Source organism: Chenopodium quinoa, unplaced genomic scaffold, assembly GCF_001683475.1.
Source record: "Chenopodium quinoa cultivar QQ74 unplaced genomic scaffold, ASM168347v1, whole genome shotgun sequence".
Lineage (NCBI taxonomy): Eukaryota > Viridiplantae > Streptophyta > Magnoliopsida > Caryophyllales > Amaranthaceae > Chenopodium > Chenopodium quinoa.
In genome coordinates this window covers 527,754-551,039 of record NW_018744845.1, presented here as the reverse complement: position 1 = coordinate 551,039, position 23,286 = coordinate 527,754, and the positions used below count along the sequence as shown (strand labels likewise).

General features: G+C 35.2%; 1 protein-coding gene across 5 annotated transcripts in view; it reads left to right on the top strand.

Moving 5' to 3' along the window:
- The window catches only part of LOC110704559 (exportin-4-like), a 33,947-nt gene extending 11,703 nt beyond the window's left edge, over nt 1-22,244 (top strand). For 3 of the 5 annotated variants that reach the window (XM_021882365.1, XM_021882366.1, XM_021882368.1), the window contains 25 exons: nt 260-499; nt 1,024-1,207; nt 3,826-3,937; nt 4,108-4,194; nt 4,295-4,433; nt 5,753-5,849; nt 5,945-6,007; nt 6,127-6,236; nt 7,317-7,421; nt 8,406-8,479; nt 10,421-10,496; nt 12,060-12,281; nt 13,094-13,165; nt 14,160-14,231; nt 14,316-14,380; nt 14,573-14,675; nt 14,748-14,879; nt 16,039-16,182; nt 18,618-18,725; nt 18,809-18,859; nt 19,023-19,100; nt 19,185-19,298; nt 19,920-20,119; nt 20,743-20,812; nt 21,692-22,244. In XM_021882365.1, coding sequence (XP_021738057.1) covers nt 260-499; nt 1,024-1,207; nt 3,826-3,937; nt 4,108-4,194; nt 4,295-4,433; nt 5,753-5,849; nt 5,945-6,007; nt 6,127-6,236; nt 7,317-7,421; nt 8,406-8,479; nt 10,421-10,496; nt 12,060-12,281; nt 13,094-13,165; nt 14,160-14,231; nt 14,316-14,380; nt 14,573-14,675; nt 14,748-14,879; nt 16,039-16,182; nt 18,618-18,725; nt 18,809-18,859; nt 19,023-19,100; nt 19,185-19,298; nt 19,920-20,119; nt 20,743-20,812; nt 21,692-21,880 — 2,907 coding nt within the window. In that variant the 3' untranslated portion in view covers nt 21,881-22,244. Of the gene's footprint in view, nt 1-259; nt 500-1,023; nt 1,208-3,825; nt 3,938-4,107; nt 4,195-4,294; nt 4,434-5,752; nt 5,850-5,944; nt 6,008-6,126; nt 6,237-7,316; nt 7,422-8,405; nt 8,480-10,420; nt 10,497-12,059; nt 12,282-13,093; nt 13,166-14,159; nt 14,232-14,315; nt 14,381-14,572; nt 14,676-14,747; nt 14,880-16,038; nt 16,183-18,617; nt 18,726-18,808; nt 18,860-19,022; nt 19,101-19,184; nt 19,299-19,919; nt 20,120-20,742; nt 20,813-21,691 lie in introns of those variants that run through there. The other 2 variants (XR_002507973.1, XM_021882369.1) reach the window with 2 other exon arrangements.
- The last annotated feature ends 1,042 nt before the right edge of the window (nt 22,245-23,286 follow it).

The following is a 23,286-nucleotide window of genomic DNA, read 5'->3' as shown; positions in this document are numbered from 1 at the left end:
GCAACATATTGTACATATAAACAAAAAACACTTAATAACTTATTATTTACGTATAGTATATGTTTTCTTTCTCACACATGCTTCTCTTCAGTGGTTTAGCCATAGATGTAATTAATCATGGTTTGAAATCCGTTGCAGTCTTCACATTTAACGCTACATCTAATTTGATCCCATATGTGTGTATGTCCAAATTTGCACATTAATATTCTCTTCTGATCTTTTATTCTAACCTTTTTTATTTTTATTTATTTTTACTTAGATTTTCTATAGTTGGGCACAGGAAGCTGCTGCAAGTGTTACAAACAGAATAGTGGAATCTGATTCCGAGGTCCCTGAAGTTAAAGTTTGCACAGCTTCCATGCGTCTAATGCTTCAAATTTTGAATTGGGACTTCCGTTACAGCTCCGATGACAGTGCTAAAACGAATGTAGATGTCTTTTCTGTGAAAGCTAGAAATGATGCGGTCTTTTCTTGGCGGTCTGAATGTGTTATAGTACAGGTAATGCTGTTTGTCCTCATAAATTTTATTTTTATTTGACGGAGTTCATTTGTCACTTGTTTTTTATGCGGTATTTCTTTCTCATAATCATAACTGAAGCATCTCTTGACATACTTTATTTCAGCACTATTATAAAGGAACTTGATTTTGTGAACTTCTATGCATTTTGTTTCTTGTTAGCACAGCATATTCCGAACAGCATATTAAAAAAGGAACCCATATGTAGTCTAAGATCATGTTAACTAGGGTTGTGTATGTCGGTATCGAGGTTATGTCCCTTGTTTGTTTTGCATAAAACGATAACTCTGCTGATATCTGTTGCCGGCTCTTGTATTGTAGTATGCTTATCTGTTTCATTGCCTTTATGGATACTACTTTCTCATCAATTTTATCATAGTAAGATCTTAAACAGGGTTGTGTATGCTGCTGACTAGATTATGAATTGGTATTAAATCAGAATCCAATAAGCTCATAACCATGGCGTGGCTCTTGTCTCATATTGTTTACATTTATTCTTCCTGTAGCCTGGTCCTTCATGGCAGCAGATCTTGCTTTCAAGTGGGCATGTTAGCTGGGTTTTGAATCTCTACGGAGCTTTGAGGCATAAGTTCTCACTCAAAGGCTACTGGCTTGACTGTCCAATTGCAGTTTCTGCTCGGAAGCTTATTGTGCAACTTTGCTCTTTAACTGGAAATATATTTCCATCAGGTATGTTTTGTAGCTTTGAGGTTGTAATTTTTTATAGGCAGCTAACGGAGCACATTTTTTATTGTGCAACTTTGCTCTTTAACTGGAAATATATTATCTATCTTGTTGATTTGAGGATTGTGGTTAAAGTTTGAAGGAGTAATTTTCTGCTATGGTGTATGAACTGGAACTTATTTTTGTACACCTGCCATAAAAATTTGATCATCATAAGAATGGAGAGCCTGAATTTACCAGTTTTACCACTTTTAATATGGATGGCCAGATTGAAGTTGTGTTTGTCTCATGATGCAAAAATACGGCCACATTGTTTCGGCTGGGCCGTATTGTAAAGGATTTTCAATTAACCAAACCGAAATCAATCACGGTGTTTTTCTAAAACCCAAGATCTTGTCTGTATCAGATGTTCCAACCCCAATTCCCCAAATCACCCTGCATTGGCTGCATTGAACATGATATCCCTTGTTTCACCAAAAAGTTACTTGCTATTTGGAGATACAGTGAAAGATTCCTCATCTCTCCCCAAATTACATCTATCATAAAACCTAAAAGACTTTGAATTCAAATTCGCATCGCGGCAACCATGACATGATGTGTGATTAACATATAAAATTCGTTACCGTGACAGCATGCCGTTCCCGCAATTGTGACAAAAATTGTGTATTTTGAACTATGGCATGTCCGAAATTAGAATTTAATTGTATGACTGTATGAGGTGCAAAGGGTCCCTGGAGCATAGGTGCAAGGAAAAAGGCAAGCACCTCTTGCATGGGGGTGCACCTTAATATTTCTGGCTATTATGGCATTAAATCTCTGAAGAAGAGCCACCCAAATACAAACGTATAACCATGATAAATTGCTATTTGGTAAATTTAAAAAAAGAGAAAGGGGTTTTGTGATTGTTTCAATGACAAGGAGGGTGGGGAACTGGGGATCTTACCTACCTAGCACACAATAAAAGAAAAAGGGAGGAAAAAGTAAGAACAAAATATTAAAATTGTTGCCTGGCATTTTCACATCACAAGCAGGGGGCTTTTGAGCTAATAGCAGATCAAAGAGGATGAGAAAGGACAAAAAGGGAAGAATGAAAACGATGATTGACACAGAAGAAACAGATTGAAAGAGTTTAGGGAGAGTAACGGAGAATATTAAAGACAGATAAAATCAAAGAGCTCTGCTGTCAGCCAATATTTATTCTTTCTAGTTAACTCACAAAGAAGAGTTTTCAGTGATCAGTGCTTTTGATATTGGGTTCAAATTGAAGCAAAATCTTCACAATTAACCCAGAGCTTTTGCTAGCTCACTCTTCCTCTCTCATGCGCACATGTTTCACCAGACAAATAGGGCCCAAGGTGCTGCACCTGGTTGAAGGTGGCTGGAAGGGTGCACTTTTCCGTGCCTATTTAACTTCACCCGTAGCCCATGTTGCCAAAAGGTTTGTGAGCTTTGCCTCTTGCTTAGGTGCCTATCTCAGGGGCACTTTATAAACTATGGTCTTGAAGCTCTTAAAAAATTGCTGACCGGAAGGATAAAATCTCCATCATAAATATGAAAATTAACTTTCACAGCCAAGCTTCTACTATGAATTCTACCCTTCCTGTGTCATACTTTTGTCACTAATACTATTACTTCTACTAGTACTACTATCATTATTTCAACTACAAATACCAGTTTTACTACTACTGTTATTGTTTATGATATTGCTTTCTACTGCTATTCTGTCAATCCTTTCGTATGCTTCATATTATTTTTGCATCATTTGCAATTTCAATTGCATTACCTACTTCTCTATAAAAAAGTGCCTAAAACTGCCTATTTCTTGGGCTTCCCATATTTATTTAGAAGGCACAATGTGGTAATAATAGGGATATACAAAGTATATACCCTTCCTAGAGGCTATTTTGGTGCAATGTGATTTATTGTGTGAGTACTTGTCATTTTCTTTGATTGGTGGGTGTTGGTATTTTGTTGTTTTTTTTTAATCTGATGGTGGGAATGTTTTTTCTCCTAGCCCTTATTATATATGGTCGGTACCTGTCTCTATATTCTGTTTATATTCTATTTTATTCTGTGATCATATGGGAAAATCTTTCTTGCTGTCCTGATGATATTTTTAGGGATTACCTTTTACCTATAATTAACCTATGCGTTTTCTTTAGTGGCAAATGCACCACGAATGAAAAAATGTATTATTAAGATAGATAATTCAGTTCACTGTACCTCCCCAAAGAAAGGTTATTTTGTTAGATAGTAACCAATATACTTAGAAGTATGATTACCACTAGAGGACAAGGAAACCTCTAAGAATTAATAAAGAGCAGAATTACTAAAAGCATGCCAGTCTGCTGGTCATGATATGGCAATTTGGCATAAGCAACCACTGTTGTTCGCTCTTACTTACCATTATGGTTTTGTTTAGTTATAAAGGGCTAATAATACTCTATACTCCCCGCATACTGTATATTGACAAGAGCAAATTATACTGCAAAATGTGGCAATTTTTGGCCCATTTTTAATAAATTGGTAGGGAATTACATATTGTACGGAATCTAATATTTGTTTCACAAGCATCTTCATGGCTTGCTGACTTGTTCTTTTCGTCTACATTTTATGCTATGCAGATAATGTTCAAATGCGAGAACACCACCTAGTACAATTGCTATCTGGAATCATACAATGGATTCATCCCCCAGATGTTATATCAAGGGCAATTGAATCTGGGAAAAGTGAAAGGTCTAAAGGACATGCTTTTTAAACCCCTCCCTTGGTTCTTTTTGTCCTAGTATTTGTTGACCTGTAACAATTGTTTTTTGTACTGTTGTTGTCTTTGAAATTTGGTCGTAGGTAATCATATGATACATGTAAATCTCAGATAAAATTTTCTTATTGTGTTGCTTGTTTAGTGAGTTTCTTGATGGATGCCGAGCATTATTGGCTGTAGCAACTGTAACATCCCCATTTATGTATGACCAACTCTTGAAATCCATATGGTTAGTTCCTGATCTTGACTGTGTTTTGTTTACTTTTCTAGGAAAGGGTTATCTTTACAGTTATTATTTTATTCATAATATTTTCGCTTTTTTTTTGCAGCCCTTTTGGAACAATAAATCTGTTATCTGGCTTGATGAGTGAAGTTGTTAAAGTACTTATGTCGACTGGCACTGATGAGGAAACATGGGGTTGGGTAGCACGTGATATCTTGTTAGATACTTGGACTGCAATTCTTACGGTATGAATCTGTATCTTTCTTTGTAATGTGGTTCCTCCCCTCTCGATTAGGTTGATCTGCTATTATAATAAGAGTAGAAAGGCTAGCAATAATGCTGTCAAATCAAACCTATAAATGGGGATAAATTCTGGCTCGCGCAAGAGTATCAGAAATTCCAATTGATCTGTTATTCAATAAAAAATAAGGTACTCAAACCATTATAAATATCATCAGTACCCAATCCGAAAATTAAGCTGTCGGGTACGGTATAGTTATCATTTTAGAATTTTTGGGTACCTGATAGCTTATCCAATAACTCTCTTAGGGGTGTTTAGTTTATGAAACCTAGGTACGAGTTATGGGTTTAGAATGGTCTAAACACATACCATGTGTTTGGTTGATGATTTAAAAGTTTTAAACCTATACCTCAAATCCCCAACGTATGGAATTTAGGAACCTTGGAGGGAGGTGGGTATGGCTCATACCAATACTTTAGGTATTATAAATGAAAATAAAGTCCTTTAATGAACCAAAACACATGGTATTAAGAATCAGATAAAAGATGAAAAAAAAAAAAAAAAAGTCATTCTAGAAATGAATCAAAGCAACCAAACACATGGTATCAAGAATCAAGTTCCAAACCCATGCATCATAGTTTCATTTATGATTTTAACTCCATATTACTATGTGAACCAAGCGCCCCCTGTTTCTTTTTTCCTACTTGATGTTCGAGAAATTTCTAGGAGTTGTGTTGATATTATAGTTGGGGTTATGTGTTAATGCTTTTGTCAAGCTCAATTTTAGCTATAAAGTTAGAGACTTAACTTGCCTCTCTAATGCAAGGTTAAATAATTTCTTAAACAAATAAGATAAGCACCTTACAATCAAGTTCTTTATCATCCAGAGGTTCTTTTGTTCTGTAAAACACATATACCACATTGATTATCTCAATTTATGACTGGAATTTTCACTCCTAGCGTCCTAGGGGCTCTTGCAGTTCTGATGTCTTTCCATAAGGTTAGGGTTTTTTCCATCAGAATCAAATTTATACCATTGGTTTAAGGCTTTTGGCTTGTACTGTTTTGCTTTGCCTGAAAATATTGATTGCAAATTCAAACGAATCGCCCATCATTGTATTTAGATTTTAGACCTTTCAAAGTTCAGTTTGTTTATACTGCTGTGTGTTTGTGTGTAACTTCAGCATTTCTGCTGCACTTTTCGATTTCGAAGATTGCGTATGTATGATTTCATTGCGTTTTTCTTTTTTCTTGGTGACCACTACTTTCACTGTTGTTATGCATTTTGTTACTTTGTTTATTGTTTTTGTGTTTCCTTTGCAGCCTTCTGGCAGTAGTGATGGGGCTCCATCGATCCCATTAGAAGGAATTAGTGCGGCTGCCTCTCTGTTTGCATTGATTGTGGAGTCTGAACTGAAGAGTTAGTATGATGTCTAGAATATCATGTTTTGGTCTGTATCCCTCGTACATCTGTTAATGTTTTTATGTTTAATATCTGTTCTATATTTAATGCAGCTGCCTCTGCAACAGCATTCAATGATGATGATAGCAATGATTATCTCCAGGCTTCAATTTTTGGTACACATGATAGCTGTTAAATCTCCACATTACATTTGCCTTCCTCAGGTGTTTGATGTTGTCTTGCTGTCATCTTCATCTTTTCCAGCTTAGTTTCTGTCAATTTACTTCTTTTACAGGCATGGATGAAAGGTTGAATTCTTATGGTCTTATTGCAAGGGCATCAATTGAGTATTCAGTTCCTTTTCTTACAAAAGTCTTTTTGGAACGCCTCGCTCAACTTCAGCAGGTAGTTGACTTACTTGGTTTTATGGACCTGGGGGGTGATCTGCGTTCTGGACGCTTCTGGTCCATTGCATATTCGTTTCATTATGCCTACATTTTCTTTGCTCAAGTTTTCCACATTCATTTACCATACCTTTATAATGTATGCTCATATCCTTTAAAGCATATATCCTTTTGTTTTTTTTTTGTTATTTTAATGCCATGCATATGATTTTAATTACCCCTGTGTGTTCTTTATATTTTTTCTATGTTTATTTTCTTATACTTCTATAAGGTACGTTCTTAATCATTGAATTATATGTTCTTATTTTATTATACCCTGGATTTATAATAGTTGCGTGGCTTGTATTGCAATTTGTATTGTTGGTCAGTGTTGAATCATCTTATTCCATTATTACCTTTGAACAGCTTACACAACTCTTCTTTTTTATTTTATTTTATTGTTATTTTATTTGTTTTTTCCTGCCTTAAATCACTGTGAAAGTTTTTGTGGGAATTTTTCTTTTTATATACTTCTCAGCCATCTTGGTGGTTTGTTGCAATGTTGCAATTATGTACCCTACCAATCCCCCTTTTTCCTATTTTAATGGACTTTGTCTGGTTTTTGATGTAACATTTATGATTTATCTACAATAGTAGGGCAATAGAGTCTGATTATTTTGATGTAACTTTTTGATTATTTTGTTATGTCCTTTTCTTTTTATCGTACGATTCTGTATGACGATTCATGTTAGCCGACCCCAAATCATATTGGGACTAAGGCTTTGTTGTTGTTGTAGTAGTAGGGCAGCAGAGTTAAGGTATATTTGTAGCTAGTGGACTTAAATAATATATAACCAGAATTATAGAAGCAACATAACTAATACATGGTTGTATAACCCAATCCTTATGTTTCTGTTTTAAGAACAGGTTAAATTTAAAAAAAAAAAAATCCTTCCAGACGAACAATTATGTAGTATGCATTTGGCATGTATTGTCTTAATCTGGAAACAAGCTAAGTACTTTTATGAAATTAGCTCTGCAGTTTGTTTACTTATTGAACTTCCCATTCCTTTTACTTTAAACTTTATTCTTTTTGTTTCAGGTCAGAGGCAGATCTGATCCAACTGCAATCTTGGAAGAAATTTACTCTCTTTTACTCATAACTGGACAAGTCCTAGCCGACGAGGGAGAAGGAGAGTTACCTTTGGTAGTTTCCTGTTTTTCTTCTCTTGTTTTTATCTTCCTTTCGGAAAATTCTACATGGCTCCTTGTGTTTTTTGACATTTTTATGGTAGACAATTTTAATCTATTTGTATGTCAATTTACATGGTGACCTTCCGTTCACGTTTTGCTAAAAATTGGCTTATATTTGTCAGTTTTACTTATCCAGTGCCTTTAGTCAATGACAACCATAAGGGTATATAAAGTAGCTAATAGCTTTTTTTTATGTTCCAGCAGTTGAAAAGTTGCCTTTATCTTTTTATTATTGATCTTCTGCTGCCTAATAATATTTTGTGGCTGGTCAATGAGAGAGGAAGGAGAGGTTAATCATGTTAATCAAGCCAATTTGAAATTTTGAACAACATTTCTTGAAAATATTTAATAGACGGTTGCCATATGGATGGTGTTCAACACGGCTCAACAGCTCATCCTAAACAAATTATTAGTCATAAGAGCTCAAGAGAAAGAACCCAAGGGCAGAAGAGTTAATTTTTTTTTTTTTTACAGTAAGCATTGGATTGTTGTATTTCAGCCTATAGTTGTATTTTCAAAGGGCTGAAATGGTTGCTTTTAGTTACCATATTGGATTGTTCCGCTGAACTCAGTGGCCACCTCCCCTTTCCAAAATTTTGATGAAAAAGAGAGGCAGTTCTTAAGCATTGGATTGTTATATTTGAGCCTATAGTTATTTTTTCAATAGCTGAAATGGTTGCTTGTAATTATCATCATATACCATATTGGATTGTTCCACTGAATCAGAGTGGCCACCTGCCCTTCCCAAGATCTGAATGAAAATGAGAGGGGAGCGTTTAATCTGAGTTATATGTTGTACTTTGTTTCATAAATGCATCAAAAAAATACAGAAGTAATTTTGAGTAAAATGACAGTGCTAAAAGCTATTCCTTCATAGTTATTAGCGTATGTTGTCTATTTTTCTGTATTTGTTTCACATAATCTTTGTTGTGATTAGGTTCCAGAGGCCATACAAACACACTTTTTGGATAGTGTAGAAGGTGACAAGCATCCAGTAGTCATACTTTCCAGGTAAACGTGTAAAACTCTTGCAGATTTTTTGTGGTGCTTCCATCTTTTTACACAGGATGGTTAAAATTCTGCTTGTCATTACAATTACTGAAATTAGCTGGTGGATTGGAATTTGGTTGTAGATGATATCTTAACTGGAATAGGAATATAATGTACAATGTGATTATTCCTATAGTCCTATTATGACGTAAAAGCTAGTGTATATTTCAAGTTTTATCCATCTCCTTTTGCATCTATGACAATATGTGCAATGTAGTCATCCCTTTTATACACTAAAGTTTGCGTATAACTCAAGGTCTATCTATCTCCTCTTGCCTCTATCATGCATAAACTTCTGAATTATTTGGTGCTCAATTCCTCATACATGTAGCAGAACCAAGCTTCAGCTCTGCCTTCCCTGTAGGTTATTTATTCCAGCTGCTTGCTTTCCTCCATCCCGCTTCTGCAGTCTCAAGTCAACATAGCAATTGTAACTTAATCTTCTTCTTGTCAAGCCATATAAATAGCCAGCCTCATCCATAACCTTTGTTTCTCTTCTGTTAATAGTTGTCTTCTTGGCTTGGAAGTAGAAATAGTAAGTGTTAGGGATGAACATCTATGTGAATATGTATCTTTTTCAACTTTTGACCTCTGATCATTTTGTTTGTTTTATCCAAAACGTGAGGGACTGGTAATGGCTATCTATGAAGTTGGTAGGTACTAGGTAGACAGTCTAGACACACAGGGTTTTGGTACAACATTGGTAGATGAAGATGTGTATATTGTTAATAAGTAAGCAGCTGTTTAAATGGTGCTAGATTTTTTCATGCTGGATAATTGGCTTTGATCATATGATCATGAAAGGCATTTGAGGGAAGTTGTAATGATGGTTGGCTGAAACCAAAGTACATAATGAGTTTATCAAAGGGAAAAAAAAAAAAAAAAAAAAAGAGCCAATCAGGGGCTATGGAAAGAGAAAGGAAAGAGAAACGGAGGATAAAGAGGGAAAGAGATTGCTAAGGTAGATTTAGTTGGTGATTAACTATAGAAGTCCTTTGGAAATAATGCTATGAAACTTTCAGTTTTTTTTTTTTTTTTTTATATTTTTAATATTGAGATATGCTATACTCATTCTTACTATGCTATTTTTGAAATTCGTTGGAGCTTGAATTGCTATGAATTGTTATAAGAGATCATTAATTAGCCAATTCACAATATAACCTATACTGCACATGAATTTGATTGATGGTGGCTGTCTCTTTAGTGACTTCTCATGTTAGACTTGGAATTTTGTGGAATTTATTGCTGCCTTCATGTGTAAATGACAATTTTCGGCTAGAAACATTTTTTGACAAATTTTAATTAGTTGAACTAATTTGCATGCTTAATTCATTGTTGGGCATTGGTTCTAAAGCATCAAATTCTATCCAACCTTTAAAGAGGCAGTATTAATTATAATTAAACACTAAGCTTTGGCAACACATCTCACTGGTGAGAACTGGGAAGATCAGTCCCCTGCGACATTAGATGCTTTAGAAAAGGACCACTTTAGTTCGAAAAGGCAACTCTTATGGACTTTTGCTGGATGCTGGATCTTGGATGGATAAGATATTCTGTTCTTAGTCTCTCAATGTGGAAGGGTGTTACACCTAACAGCTACAATTGCCAAGAAACTGTTTTCCTTAAACCCTTGATTTGAAAGATGACAATAGTGTCTTTGATGGATTTCTTATTCTTGCTTTTGTTGACTCCATCCTCTTTTGTTATGCCAAGGCCAAAGCCTGCAGAGTTCATCTGTGCTTTCTTGCATTATTTTGGCCTTCTAGTGCCACATTCTTCTGACTTGAGACTAGTCTAATTAATTTTATGTTTTGTGATAACTGATGAGTCACATGTGCTTGACATTGGTTTTATCTTTATTGGTGTATCATATATCCATGTTGGCTTTGTTGTTTGATGCAGTTCCATTTTACGTTTTGCTGAGCAGAGTATTGATCCAGAAGTTAGAGCATCGATTTTTAGCCCTCGTCTTATGGAGGTACAACCTTGATGACAAAACTTTCATATGCTAACAATGTGCTGTGAGTTTTAAAAAATTTCCTTGGTGTTTTCTTTCTTGTGGCCTGTGGGATACAATTCTTCTGCGATGATTGGTGTTGAGACTTTGCTATTATAATCGGTCCTGTTTGCCTGTCTGTCTTCTAACACTAATGTGCAGACACTAAACATGATGTCATGATGTGCCATTTCCTTTTGTTCATCCTGTTACAATAGTATACTGCTGATGTATTACGCTGGTGAGCACCAAAGTGTATGTAGGTAGTCAGTTCAGTATTATGATGTCCTGAGCTCCTGACTTAATCCAAAAATACTAGCTTTTCTAATTTTGCCTTCATTGGCATGTTCCCCAAGTTCCCTGGTAAGAAAGCTTTAGCTTTTATACTCTTCACCAATCTTTCAAACCTTCTAGAAAGGACCAGGATACAGGACAAAACAACCAAGCTAAAAAGCCTGTACAAACTATCTACAATACAATGATGCAAATTAAGCTTTGTCACTAGGATTGATTTTCTGATTAATTATACCATTTACCCTATTTCAATTATCATGTATCTTGTGCTTTACTAGTATATCCTCTATGAATTTTGGGATTCCAGAGGCCCACAAAAAAATAATCAATGGCTAGCATTCCAGTGAGAATCACCCCTTTTCAAGATTATTTTTATTCCCTCACTGCCTCCTTCAGGTCCATCTGACCAGGCCTGTAAAGTTCTTAAATTGTCGTCTAATGTTCAGCCATACCATGGCAACACTTAATGAGGCAATTCTTGCTGCACTGACAATCAAAAAGCATGTGACTCCGAGTTTCAGTTGCATTCCTACAAATGAGGCAAATATCATCTGGATAACCCTAATTTTATATAACCTCTCCTTAGTAGGTAGCCTATGTTGATTGGCTATTTATGCTGTAAATCTATGCTTAGGAACAGCTAATCTCTGCCATATCAAAATAACCCAACTTGTATTTTATGTTGTTTGAATGTGCCTGATGATTTGTCTTGAAAAATCTAATCTCTAAATCATTACAAATATAGATTTATACATACAAAATTGCTTATGTATATATATTTGTTCTATTTAAATTGTGCATACCTTTGTCCTACACGGGGATTTGGCTTAGTGTCAGACTCAGATTTTATATGGAAATTATCCATGTTTTTTTGGTCCAAAATGATAAATATGACCTGTGTACAGGTCACACTCCAGTATAATAGTATTTGTTCACACGTCCAGGTGCATTTACGCATAATATGATGCACACATACATGTTCCTTTTTTATTTAGTTTTAGCTATTGATGATCAATGATTGGCCTGGAATTGATGATAAATTCAAGAGAAAGAAGAGGGAGAGGGGCAACTTCATTACTGGAAATTTCATTTATAAATTGAGTGTGATGGCATGTATGTCCTTGATGTATGGAAATTATCCATGTAGTTGTCAACTTGTCATGGATATACTTAGTAGACAAGGTCCTCCCTTGCTGTATACGTGTAAAGTCTTTCAGTGTTTATTTGAGCAGTAACAGACGGTATTTTCAGGCAGTAATATGGTTCCTTGCCCGATGGTCTCGTACGTATCTGATGTCACCTGAAGGTTGTGGGAATAATGCTAATATTCATGTTCCGGAGCAGCTTCAGCATTCTAAAAAAGTATTGATGGACTTTTTTGGAGAACTTAATCAAGGAAAACTTGTCCTTGATCTTGTTGTTCGAATATCCATGACGACATTGATTTCTTATCCAGGGGAGAAGGATTTGCAGGTAGTGAGGGAGCTGCTAATTGCCTTACAATTGTTTTAACTGTGGTCTTTTCTTTTTAATGAATAATATCCTCTGTACACTAATATCTAATTGCATTTCTAGGCATCCTCAAGTGTTGCATCTGGATTCTTCTCTGGATTTCATTTATCCATAGCCCTGGAAAAATACTGCCTGATTGTATTTCAGTGCATTTTTGTAACAAAAACCATCTATTCAGTTTTGAGTTGTTCACCCTTCTTGAGCTGTAGTTGTTTGGATTAATTATTTTTTATTTTATTTGTACTAATGTTGGAAATCCTCAATGATTTATGAACTTGTATTTAGGATACATATTGGCGAATGATTTGCTGCTGATTTATTAATAAATGTAGAAATTAGCAGTATGCAAGTTGTGAAGCCTTTTGCCTAGAGTTAATTTTGACTCTTGATGCTTCTTGATCTGGCAATCATAACTGTTCTGGGATTTTTTTTTTTATTTTTTTTTTGGGTGGGGGTAGGGGGTGGGTAGGTGATCCTTAGCTCTCCTTTTGTATGTGAGTGACACCTTTTTGGTGTCTATTTACATATTTCTCTATGACTTTCAACATCAAATTCTTTATATCCTTCTTTTGTTTGTAGTGGTGAGGATGTTTGAATTTCCTTGATAATAGGTGATCTTGTTATCTGATTCACCTTCCTGTAATACTTAAGGATTCACTATCGAATCATAGTGCATAAAAAGATTCAAAATATAATTTCTCACTGCTACTATTCAGCTTTCTCACTGCTACTCTTCAGCCATATCTTACATCTGATGTCGCATTGACTTTCAGGAGCTTACCTGTCGCCATCTACTCAATGGACTAGTTGGGTATCGGGATATTGGTGCCCACCTTGTTTATTTGGTGAGTAATGTGCAGCACTCTACTCTATATTTACATAACTCAAAATTTATTTCTTTGCACCCCTTTGACATTTTTATTATGTTTGATGGTTTTGTCATACTGGCATTGACTAAGATTTGAGTTTGCTGGGAATCAAGATATTCTGGTAGTTTCTAGTTCTAACTGTTTTACTGTCTATTGCTTTGCTGCTATGTAACAATTGACCACCTAAATTTAATTTTTTTTGTGATATCAAATTCACTTAGCGCCTGATTCATAGAGTTCGTGCATGTGTATTTGGTATTGCTAGCCCCCTCTATTTCTCAAGTATTAAGGGCAGACTGAATTTTCTTCTCTTTTTATCAGAGTGGCATGGAGGGGGTGGGACGAGGAGGGTAGATTTGTAGAAATGCACATAGTGGTTTGTATGGATTAAGATTTCTGCTGCAGGTGTTTTGAGAATTCATTTTTGTCTGTTGTATGTCTGGGTGTACCAGGGAATCTGGAAATTCTAACTATTAATATGATTTTGGTTCTCTTCTCTTTTACTAATGTATTTTTTTTTTAAAATTGCTCCAAGTGTCTTACTAGTGGAATAAATGTATGTAGGTAAAAATATATGTAGCACAGTATATTATTAGGATTGAATGAAGATTTGATTTTAAACCCTGGAGGTTTCATTGGAAAGAGTGTTTTAATTTTCAGTGCCTGGTATAAAATTTGATATGCTCCAACCATAGTACTGTTGTGTTGAAATGAGATGGCGAAATTGAAAGAATCTCACTTAGTAAAGGCTGCTTCAACTTGTGCAAGTTTATATCTGAAGTGTATATCCCTACAGCTTTTACATTGAAGTTCTTGCTTGTTGAAATTAGCTTCTAAGCTCTTTGGGAAGCTGGCTGGTTTGCTTCTAGGAAGATAGAGAATTACACACAAACACAAACTAAATTACCTTTGTTGTTCTCTGGAGGCAAAACACAGAACTGGAATTAAGTTTTAATTTTGTATACTGTAGGATTCATGGCGTGAGTTGGCAAAATGTTTTGTCAATGAAAGAAATTTGTTCTCACTGAGTGCTCCTCACCAAGTAAGTATCCAACCTATGGGCTTCTTATTATCTAAATGTTGAAGAATACTGACTATTATTGTAATATCCACATTATCTATGCAGCGATCCCTTGCACGAACTCTTGTTCTTTCGGCTTCTGCACTGAGAGATCTTGAGACATCAAATCAGTAAGACTCCTTTTCTTTGAAGCAATGAAGATATTTATTTTGAAAGACACACATGGGATGTCTGTATCCAAAGGAGATCTTGAGTCACACAATTAAGAATTCAGGCCCTTGGTTCAGAAGACACCTTTTACTCTAAACTCTGATGGATGATTAATTGGACATATAGTGATAACATGGTATGGTATATTGAAGGTATGTTCGAGATCTCATGAATCATATGACGGCTTATCTTCTGGATTTGTCGGGAAAACATGATATCAAGAATGTCTCTCAGCAACCAGAGACTATCATGGTGGTAAGTGACCACCTATGAGAAAGAGAACTTTCCTGATTTGTAAATTTTTTGATGTTGTTTTTGGATTCACAGGTGTGTTGCTTACTGGAGCGGCTACGTGGATCTGCTAGTGCCTCAGAACCTCGGACACAAAGGGCAATTTATGAGATGGGAGTTTCTGTAATGGATTCTATTATAAAACTTCTTGAAGTTTACAAGAATGAGGTAATGATGATATTTATCTAGTAATAATTTGTTTAGCTTTTTTTTTTTTTCCAATTTTAGGGTGAAAGAATAGTGTTACTTCCTTCACTTTCTTTTTCAAGGTTGCTAAAGTTATGCTTTCTTCACTATGCCCCTCCAATTTAAAAAGGTTTGGATTAAGGTAAGTGAAGGGAAAGAGTTCTAGTCACATGAGCACTCTTAATACCCATGCCAGTAGTAAATTTTTTCTTTATTTTGGGATGGAATTGCTTGGCGGGCCAATGAGTTAAAGATATAGATTGGTTGTGATCATTTAAGACAAATCAGTTTGGAATATAGAAATATGGAGAAAGATAATAGTGTATAACAGAGGCAATGTTAATAAAAAGTTATGTGATAACCTTACAATCATTCCCCTCAATCTTATTCTTTGTGATGATTGGACCTCTAATTTTATTAAAATTGCTTATTATAACCTTGGTTTCATCTTAATTGGACCTTGATTGATTTGTGATCCTTGTGATCTGGTTTGAAAGCCAGCTTCCTTCTGCACTGCTTAATTCCTGTTACAGTTTTGGTATTGATCTTAATTGGACCTTGATTGATTTGTGATCCTTGTGATCTGGTTTGAAAGCCAGCTTCCTTCTGCACTGCTTAATTCCTGTTACAGTTTTGGTATTGATCTTAATTGGACCTTGATTGATTTGTGATCCTTGTGATCTGGTTTGAAAGCCAGCTTCCTTCTGCACTGCTTAATTCCTGTTACAGTTCTGCACTGCTTATCACATTACTTTATACTACCATCTAAACTCTCAAGCAAAATCATAATGTTTAAAATATGAGCATTAAATTACAAAGGCTCTTGATTTTCTTTCTTTGGTAGTACTTGGCCAAGCTTTGACAAAATAGAAAGTTTGAGGTGGTAATTATATTTAGCTGATGGAACTTGCTGTTTGAAATAATAATGATGCTAATGGAATATATGATGCATGAATAAGGTGGAACTTTGAAAGGATTTGGTGAACCTTTGTTAGGAGACATAAGTATTTATGTTGGTTGCATCATTTGAAGGAGACTCTTTCTACTGGTTTTAGATTAATCACTTATTAAGATTTCACTTTTTTGTATAAAAAAAATTCTACATGCTCTATTATCAGAGCTAATGTTAGTATTTCTTTAGCCTGCAGTTGTCTATTTGCTGCTCAAATTTGTTGTCCAGTGGGTAAGTGGCCAAATTAGTTACCTGGAGGCTCAAGAAACTGCTACTCTCATCAACTTCTGTATGCGTTTGCTTCAGATATACTCCTCCCACAACATTGGCAAGGTAAATTTCTAAAGCTTGTGTTTGTCCTCGGCTTTATGAATGCATTACCCTGGTTTTAGGAATGATGAACAAGATTTTTGTGGTAATTAAAACTCCTCTTTATTTGCATGGGGGGCAGTGCTCTGAAGAGTAGAAGAAATTATTGGCAATAGGGAAATTAGTTATAATAAAATGGGATGACACTTAATGTTATCTTTCTGCAATCTAATCTAATTCAGCAATGATCTATCCTAAATTGTTTTTGTTAGATGTTGGAAAATGCAATAGTGAATAATATTCATTACGAATGGATTATATCTCTGTAAGTATTGTTTATGTCCTACTATATGAATTAATATTTTGACATTGCCAAAATAAAGGAAGACATGTGACAAAGATAGATGCAACTGTTTATGCTCCCCTTTATGATATTATTTGTGCTTGTGCTACCCCGTGAACCTTTTTTTTTTTTGGGTATGTGCAGTGTTTTAACTTTTAAATCTAATTAAAGATTATTCAAGTTTTCTTTGCCTAAACGTATATCTGTGATTAAAATAAGTGTGAATTACAAAACACTTTATTCATCACTCTTCCTTTTTCATTTTTATATTTTATTATTATCTTTACAAATGTGTTTTTGAAAAGAGACATTGAACTTATATTGCTAATTGGTGTAGCTGGATCATTAAATCGATCCTCTTTTTTTTGGAAAAATCACAATTTTGTGGTGCAAAGACCAAAGACCTACAACCAAGGTTCTAAATCCACAACAAGCATAAAACACCCCTGACGTACTAACACCCTTATATTCAATTTTGGTGAGCTGCTCATATGTCAGTTGCATTGCCTCCAGTACAAACCAAAGTTGTTTAGTTATAACAGAGATGAGAATATGAACTAGAAGTATTGGCACCTAGTGATGAGATTTATGGAAATTGGTGTATTCGTAAAGCCTGCAAAGTGGAGTGATTCATTTTGCAATCGACTTAGACGATTAATTTTGGGCGAAAGGGTGAGGCCATGAGTAAGGGTGAGAATGTGAGGCTGAAATGGTGCAAGTAATACTCTTGTATCCTTAAGGATGCCCGGTATGAATAGTTAAATCAAGGGGTTGAAATCTGATTCTTGGAATCTGCTGTTATACCACATCCACAATGACCTGCGATGATCTGGATATGGACATGGGAGCAGCAAGGGTAAGACCAGACTAAGATGCCTGACAGGATAAATCTTATTTACCTGCTCTTTTCACAAACTTTAATCAACCTTGCTGTCCATACTTTGTTTTCCTGCTAAAAGAGTCCGCCTATGTCAGTTCAAGGGTTTACATAAAAAAATTCCTTTGAATTACTATTTAAGCCTCCAATTGTCGAGATGTTATATTGAGAATTTGAGATTTTATGGCTTTTGATTATGAAAGAGAGATGATGACAAGTCATGTCATGGTCAACAATGACAATTGTGGAGAGTGGAGGTAGAGACAAAGAGGTGAATACAATATAGGAAAGGTTTTATCTTGGAAATGTAACTACCGTTTTTCTTGTGCAGCATACTATTACTCTTTATAATATAACTTTTATAGATTTAAGATTAGTGCCATAGTAGATTGAAATTGAATCTTTATTGTGCTGGCTGTCGTTGAATTTTAAAATTATCTTACTAGTTTAAAATGAATGTATTGAAGAGGTGGAGGATTGAAGGGCTGTGTGATTTTATGAGTTGTTGGATTTGACATAAGCTTTTTTCACGACTGTTAGGATGGATGTTGTCAAGGGAGTCTTCTGGGATTTTTTATTTTTTATTTTTATTTTTTTGCGTCGGGGGGGGGGGGGGGTTGGTTGGCGAGGAGGGGTTATTGTAAATCAAAGGTTATAAACTTGGGTGTGAGCTGAAGGTTTGTTGTATGGACAATGCCTTTGGATAGAAAAATTATAAATATTTGCTAATACCACGAGTGGTTGCTGGAACCAATCATTTTCTGAAGGGCTAGTATATTTTAAAAGGAGCTGGACCAAATTATTTAGGAGAGTGTTTATTCAAATTCTAGTACATCCAATTACAAAAGAAACTAACTGTAGTCGCTTATCATTGGGTCAAGTCCTGACATTTATAGCCTGCCTCAATTGTTATCATGTGTTTTTTTAATACAGATGAAACTAGTCAGAAAGGCCAAGAATTGACTCCTTTCCTCTTTAGTCATTTCCAATCCAAAAGTGTTTTGGTTGGTATGCTTCCTGTTTGATCATAATGTTGATTCGTAACTTAGAAAGAATTAGAAACCTACTGGCTTTCCTGTTGCTTATGATTTTGATAAGCTAACAATTTATTGTGCTCACTAGGATCCAATTTACTATGCTCACAGAATCCTGTTGTGACGGTCTCCCAATGTATATTTTATAATTGTGCATTTTTGTTGTCTTGGTATTGAACACATACTTTTCCTCCTGTTGATTTAGATTTCCATTAGTCATTCAAAGACCTTAGCCAGCGAAGCAAATACTGAGAAATATAAGGATCTGCGTGCTTTAATTCAGCTACTTGCAAGCCTCTGCACAAAAGATCTGGTATGATTGCTTCTGCAAGTCAGAATGAATCTAATTACATACCCATTCTCTGCAAGTTGTGACTGAGTATTGATAATTTACAGATTGACTTCTCAACTGACTCTGTCCAGTCAGAGGCTATAAGCATTGCTCAGGTTTATATTCACCTCCACTTAACTAAAGCTATTTTTACTCCTTACTGGCTGTGACAAGTGTCAATTAACTAATAATAGAACTGGACACGTCATAAAGTGGATGAGCATACTGACAATTGTGATGATATTAATGACGATGACTTTTGTGTCTAATTTGATGCAGGTTGTCTTTGTTGGTCTCCACATAATCACTCCTTTGATATCTATTGACCTTTTGAAGTACCCTAAATTATGTCATGATGTAAGTTTGTTTACTCTGCATGTGTACATTGCAAGCTTTAGAATTTACTTATGGAATTTGATATTTCAGTGATCTCTTGTGCAGTACTTCTCATTGATGTCACACATGTTGGAGGTTTATCCAGAAATGGTTGGTCAACTTAATGCAGAAGCTTTGGCGCATATAATTGGAACCTTGGACTTTGGCATTCGCCATCAGGTAAGGGTTTTTATTTTCTTGGAAGTATTACCAAGTCAGGGAAGTGCATTTTATTTATCTCAAGGTTGAATAATACTCCCTCTGTTTCATGTTGTTCTTCCTACTTTGACCAAATTTGTCTCACAAAAAGATTCTTTGTGAGAAGAACAATATGAAACGTTGGGAGTAAGAAAGAAGGAATATAAAGATGGTATTGATCCTAGCCTTCTACTTATATGTTTACTTTCAAATGCACCATAAGTATCTTTAAACTATAATCAAGTTGCAATTTACTACACAGTTGACTGCAGAACAAAAGAAATTCGACATTGAATGAATGAATGAATGATGGAGCTTCATTCATGTTCTACTTGTGAAATATACATCTGTTTTCAACCCAGTCTTCAAAAGGAAAAACAATAGATTTGTACAATAAAAATAAAAAATAAAGAAAACCATCAAGGATCATTGACTTCCAGTCCAATTAGTTTTGGGTGAATCAGATATCCACTGGATGTTACTTTGTTAGCGAGGCTGTCATTTTTAGCTTCAGTATAGTTGGAGAACCACCGATAAAGTTCTGTTTTCTTATTAATATACCAGGCATTGATGCATCTGTTCCTCTACGTTGTTGTGGTGCAGGATTCTGAAATTTTTTACAAGTGCCTGAGAGCTTTGAAAGCCCTTGCTTCATTTCATTATAAAGAAACTATTGCTGGAAACGTGGGTCTAGGCTCACATGCTGCTAGTGGTGTCAAGGATACGGGGGAGAATGTTCAGGAAGGAATTTTGAGTCGCTTCCTTCCTTCCCTGCTGCAGTTACTTCTGTTTGAGGATTACAGGTATAAGTTTGTCGATAAATTGATAATTTTAGCTTCTTTTTTTTTTTTTTTTTTTTGCATCAGGCAACCTTTAAGAACAGTTGCCTCCACTCTAAATTTTGCTATCTTCGTGGCTAAGGATATAATCTCCTACCATCCTGGCCTATTATGGGGGCATCATTTAGGTATAAAGGTTTTCCCTTCTTCCATTCATCATGAACACTACGTAATTTTGTAGTAAGGGGCCTCCAGGCAAAGTAGATATGATTTCGTCATTAAATTCAGGCTACTCATGGAGTTAATAGACTTACCCACACTCCATATAAGAAACAAACACTTTGAGGTGAGATCTTCAGGCAACTCATAATGATCTCCGTGTACAATAGATTGACCTACATGAGTTGAAGCTTGTAGAATCAGGCAACTGATTAGTAAAACTGCTTAAGGATGACAAGAATTGTAGTAACTACAAAACTTACTTTTATGGTATGGATATGTAAATGGTATTGTATCATATAAATCTCTGTTCTAATCTCCTGTTGTAGGCTGTTTTTTTTACTTTTTCTGACATGTTTTGGGCATTTCATTGACTTTCTAACTTCACCTTTTTTCTTTTTGTTCTTTTCCTTTTTTGGGGACTTTAGCACTGACTTGGTGAGTGCAGCAGCAGATGCTCTCCTTCCTTTAATTCTTTGTGAGCCAAGTCTATATCAGGTAACCATCTCATCTTATAGCACATTGAACTCTGTCCCGGCATATCTGCAGATTTTGTGGTTGGCATAAATCACTCAAAGTTGAGGCCAAGTTTGAAATATGAATTATAGACTTTAAGATTACTATTGAAGGATTTGGTACCTTTTTTGAGATCAAATTTGGCGTCAATTCATTTCATCCATTTAAGGTATTGAAATATTGGATGTCTGTTTGTTGTGGCTGTGTACTATAGAAGTTTATATATTCTAGATATCTTGGTCTCATATGTTCATAACTCATAAGGGGTATGTAGAGCTCTTGTCTTGCTACAAGCATAATTCCAGTTGCTGGCTGGGCTTTGTCTTCGATCTCTATTGATATATTGAATTATCAGAAAAATTTTGCATTTCTCAAACACAAAATGATGACCTGTCTTAATGGCTGATGAAAAGTGAAAATAAATATTAAAAGATACCGATGATCTTAATTGCTAGTTACTTATGACACTAACTCTACTAACTTTACATTATTTTGATACTCCTTCCGTTCTACTAACACAATTTATATAATCTCTATCCACTTTTCCTTGGTTTGTACCCATGTTCCAAATAGAAACAACAAATAGGAGTATAAATTATGATAATTTAGTGGTTTGTGTGGTAAATTAGGTGAGGATTTTTATGAGCGAGGACAATGAAAATTGTGTTAAATCAGCTTGGACTAGATTCTGCATGATGGGAACATGGTTTTTCTACCCCTATCACATGTTAAATCATCTTTGTATTGGTGCTCAAAAACTTGTGTTATGCTACTTGATTTGTTTTGAGGCAAAGCTACTCTTCTAAATCTTCTTTGGACGTATTTGCTGTTACTAATCTTTAAAACTTTCTGCTATTTCAGCGGTTATGCAGTGAGCTGATAGATAAACAAACAAATCCAGCGTTCCAGACCAGACTAACAAATGCATTACATGCTCTTACTAGCTCTAACCAGCTTTCTTCCACACTGGATCGTATTAATCACCAAAGGTTCAGAAAAAATCTTCTTGAATTCTTGGTTGAAGTCCGTGGCTTTCTGCGAATGGTATGACATAAATTTTCGAGGAAGCACAATCTTTTTGATTTTTTGAGGGGGGGGATTGTTGAGAAGCATCCATAAGGTGGAAGATTTCATTTTTTTTGGTCTCTTCAATAGCTGCTGTATATATGCCTATCATCTTCACCCATTAACACAGGTTGGTTAAATATTATACAACATACTAGTAAGCTTTAAATATAGTGATTAGGAAATTTTTTTAGAAAATTTATATCAAATATTGTCCATTCTATTTAGATGAAGGCCCTTTGTTTTCTTTTTCTTTCATTGAGGCCTTGAAGATAGGAGGCAGATTAGCTGTCATCTACATTGTAAACAGTTTTCAAGTCGCTTAATAACTGTTTGTTTGGCTGATTAATTTACCCGGTAATTAGTAGACCACAAAATGGTTTTACATTTGATTTTCTGTTATAATGGCAGGAGACTTTTGGTATAGACTTCTACTCAATCCAACTTCGGTCCGGTTGCCAAATTTCAACAAAACCGTATAATAATTATTTAAAAATTTAACGTTGGATTATTTTGAAACAAAGAGAGTAGAAGAGAGGGAGATTCTACCAAAAAAAAAAAAGAGAGGTAGATGTGGAGGAGATAGGAATGAGGGTTGGAAACCATCAACTTATGCATGCAATGATCACATTCTTATCCTCGAGTAAAGTTGAGTTCTCCCTCTAAAAAAAGAAAAAATGAAATTAAAGTAGATTAAAATTTAAATTATAACTGAATCTTGCTGTCAGAGTTGGAATTAACCCTTCCAAATTTTGTTCAACTTTGATTAGAGCTACTTGTCAAAGTTTACATGGGTTCTTTAGAAACTATTTTGATTATCAATCTTTTGTTAGTTGCTTAACATCTAGGCAAAACTAACCAAATTCACATTATGTTTGAAGTATATATATACTTCGTATATTTTTTCTTAAAATAATACTTCCGTTTCCAAAATATTGCAACATGTGGATGGGATACGGATTATAAGAAGATGAGAGATAGAGAGGAATAAAGATAGAGACTAGTGATGAAAAGAGAGAGAAAGAATACATGTGCAAATAAGAAAATGTTACAATAATTATGAAATTTCCTAAAACGGTTGTTCCAATATTTGTTGAATGGAGAAAGTAGATTCCATCTCCAATATCATTTTCTATGAATCAAACGGAAAATCTTAAAACTCAACTTAAACAATTGTGATTGGGCTATTTACAAGGGATGAAAGGAATATATTCAAATAAATCACATTGTCAACTACCAGAGGTGGTCAATGGGCCGAGTTGGACCCAGCCCACCCTGACCCCACGGCTGGTGGTCACGTGGGTCCGACCCGGTTTCAACTCGGTACCAACCCAGCACAGCCCGAGTTTAGCCAGGGTTGTGTCGTGGGTCCAAAATTTTCGACACAACCC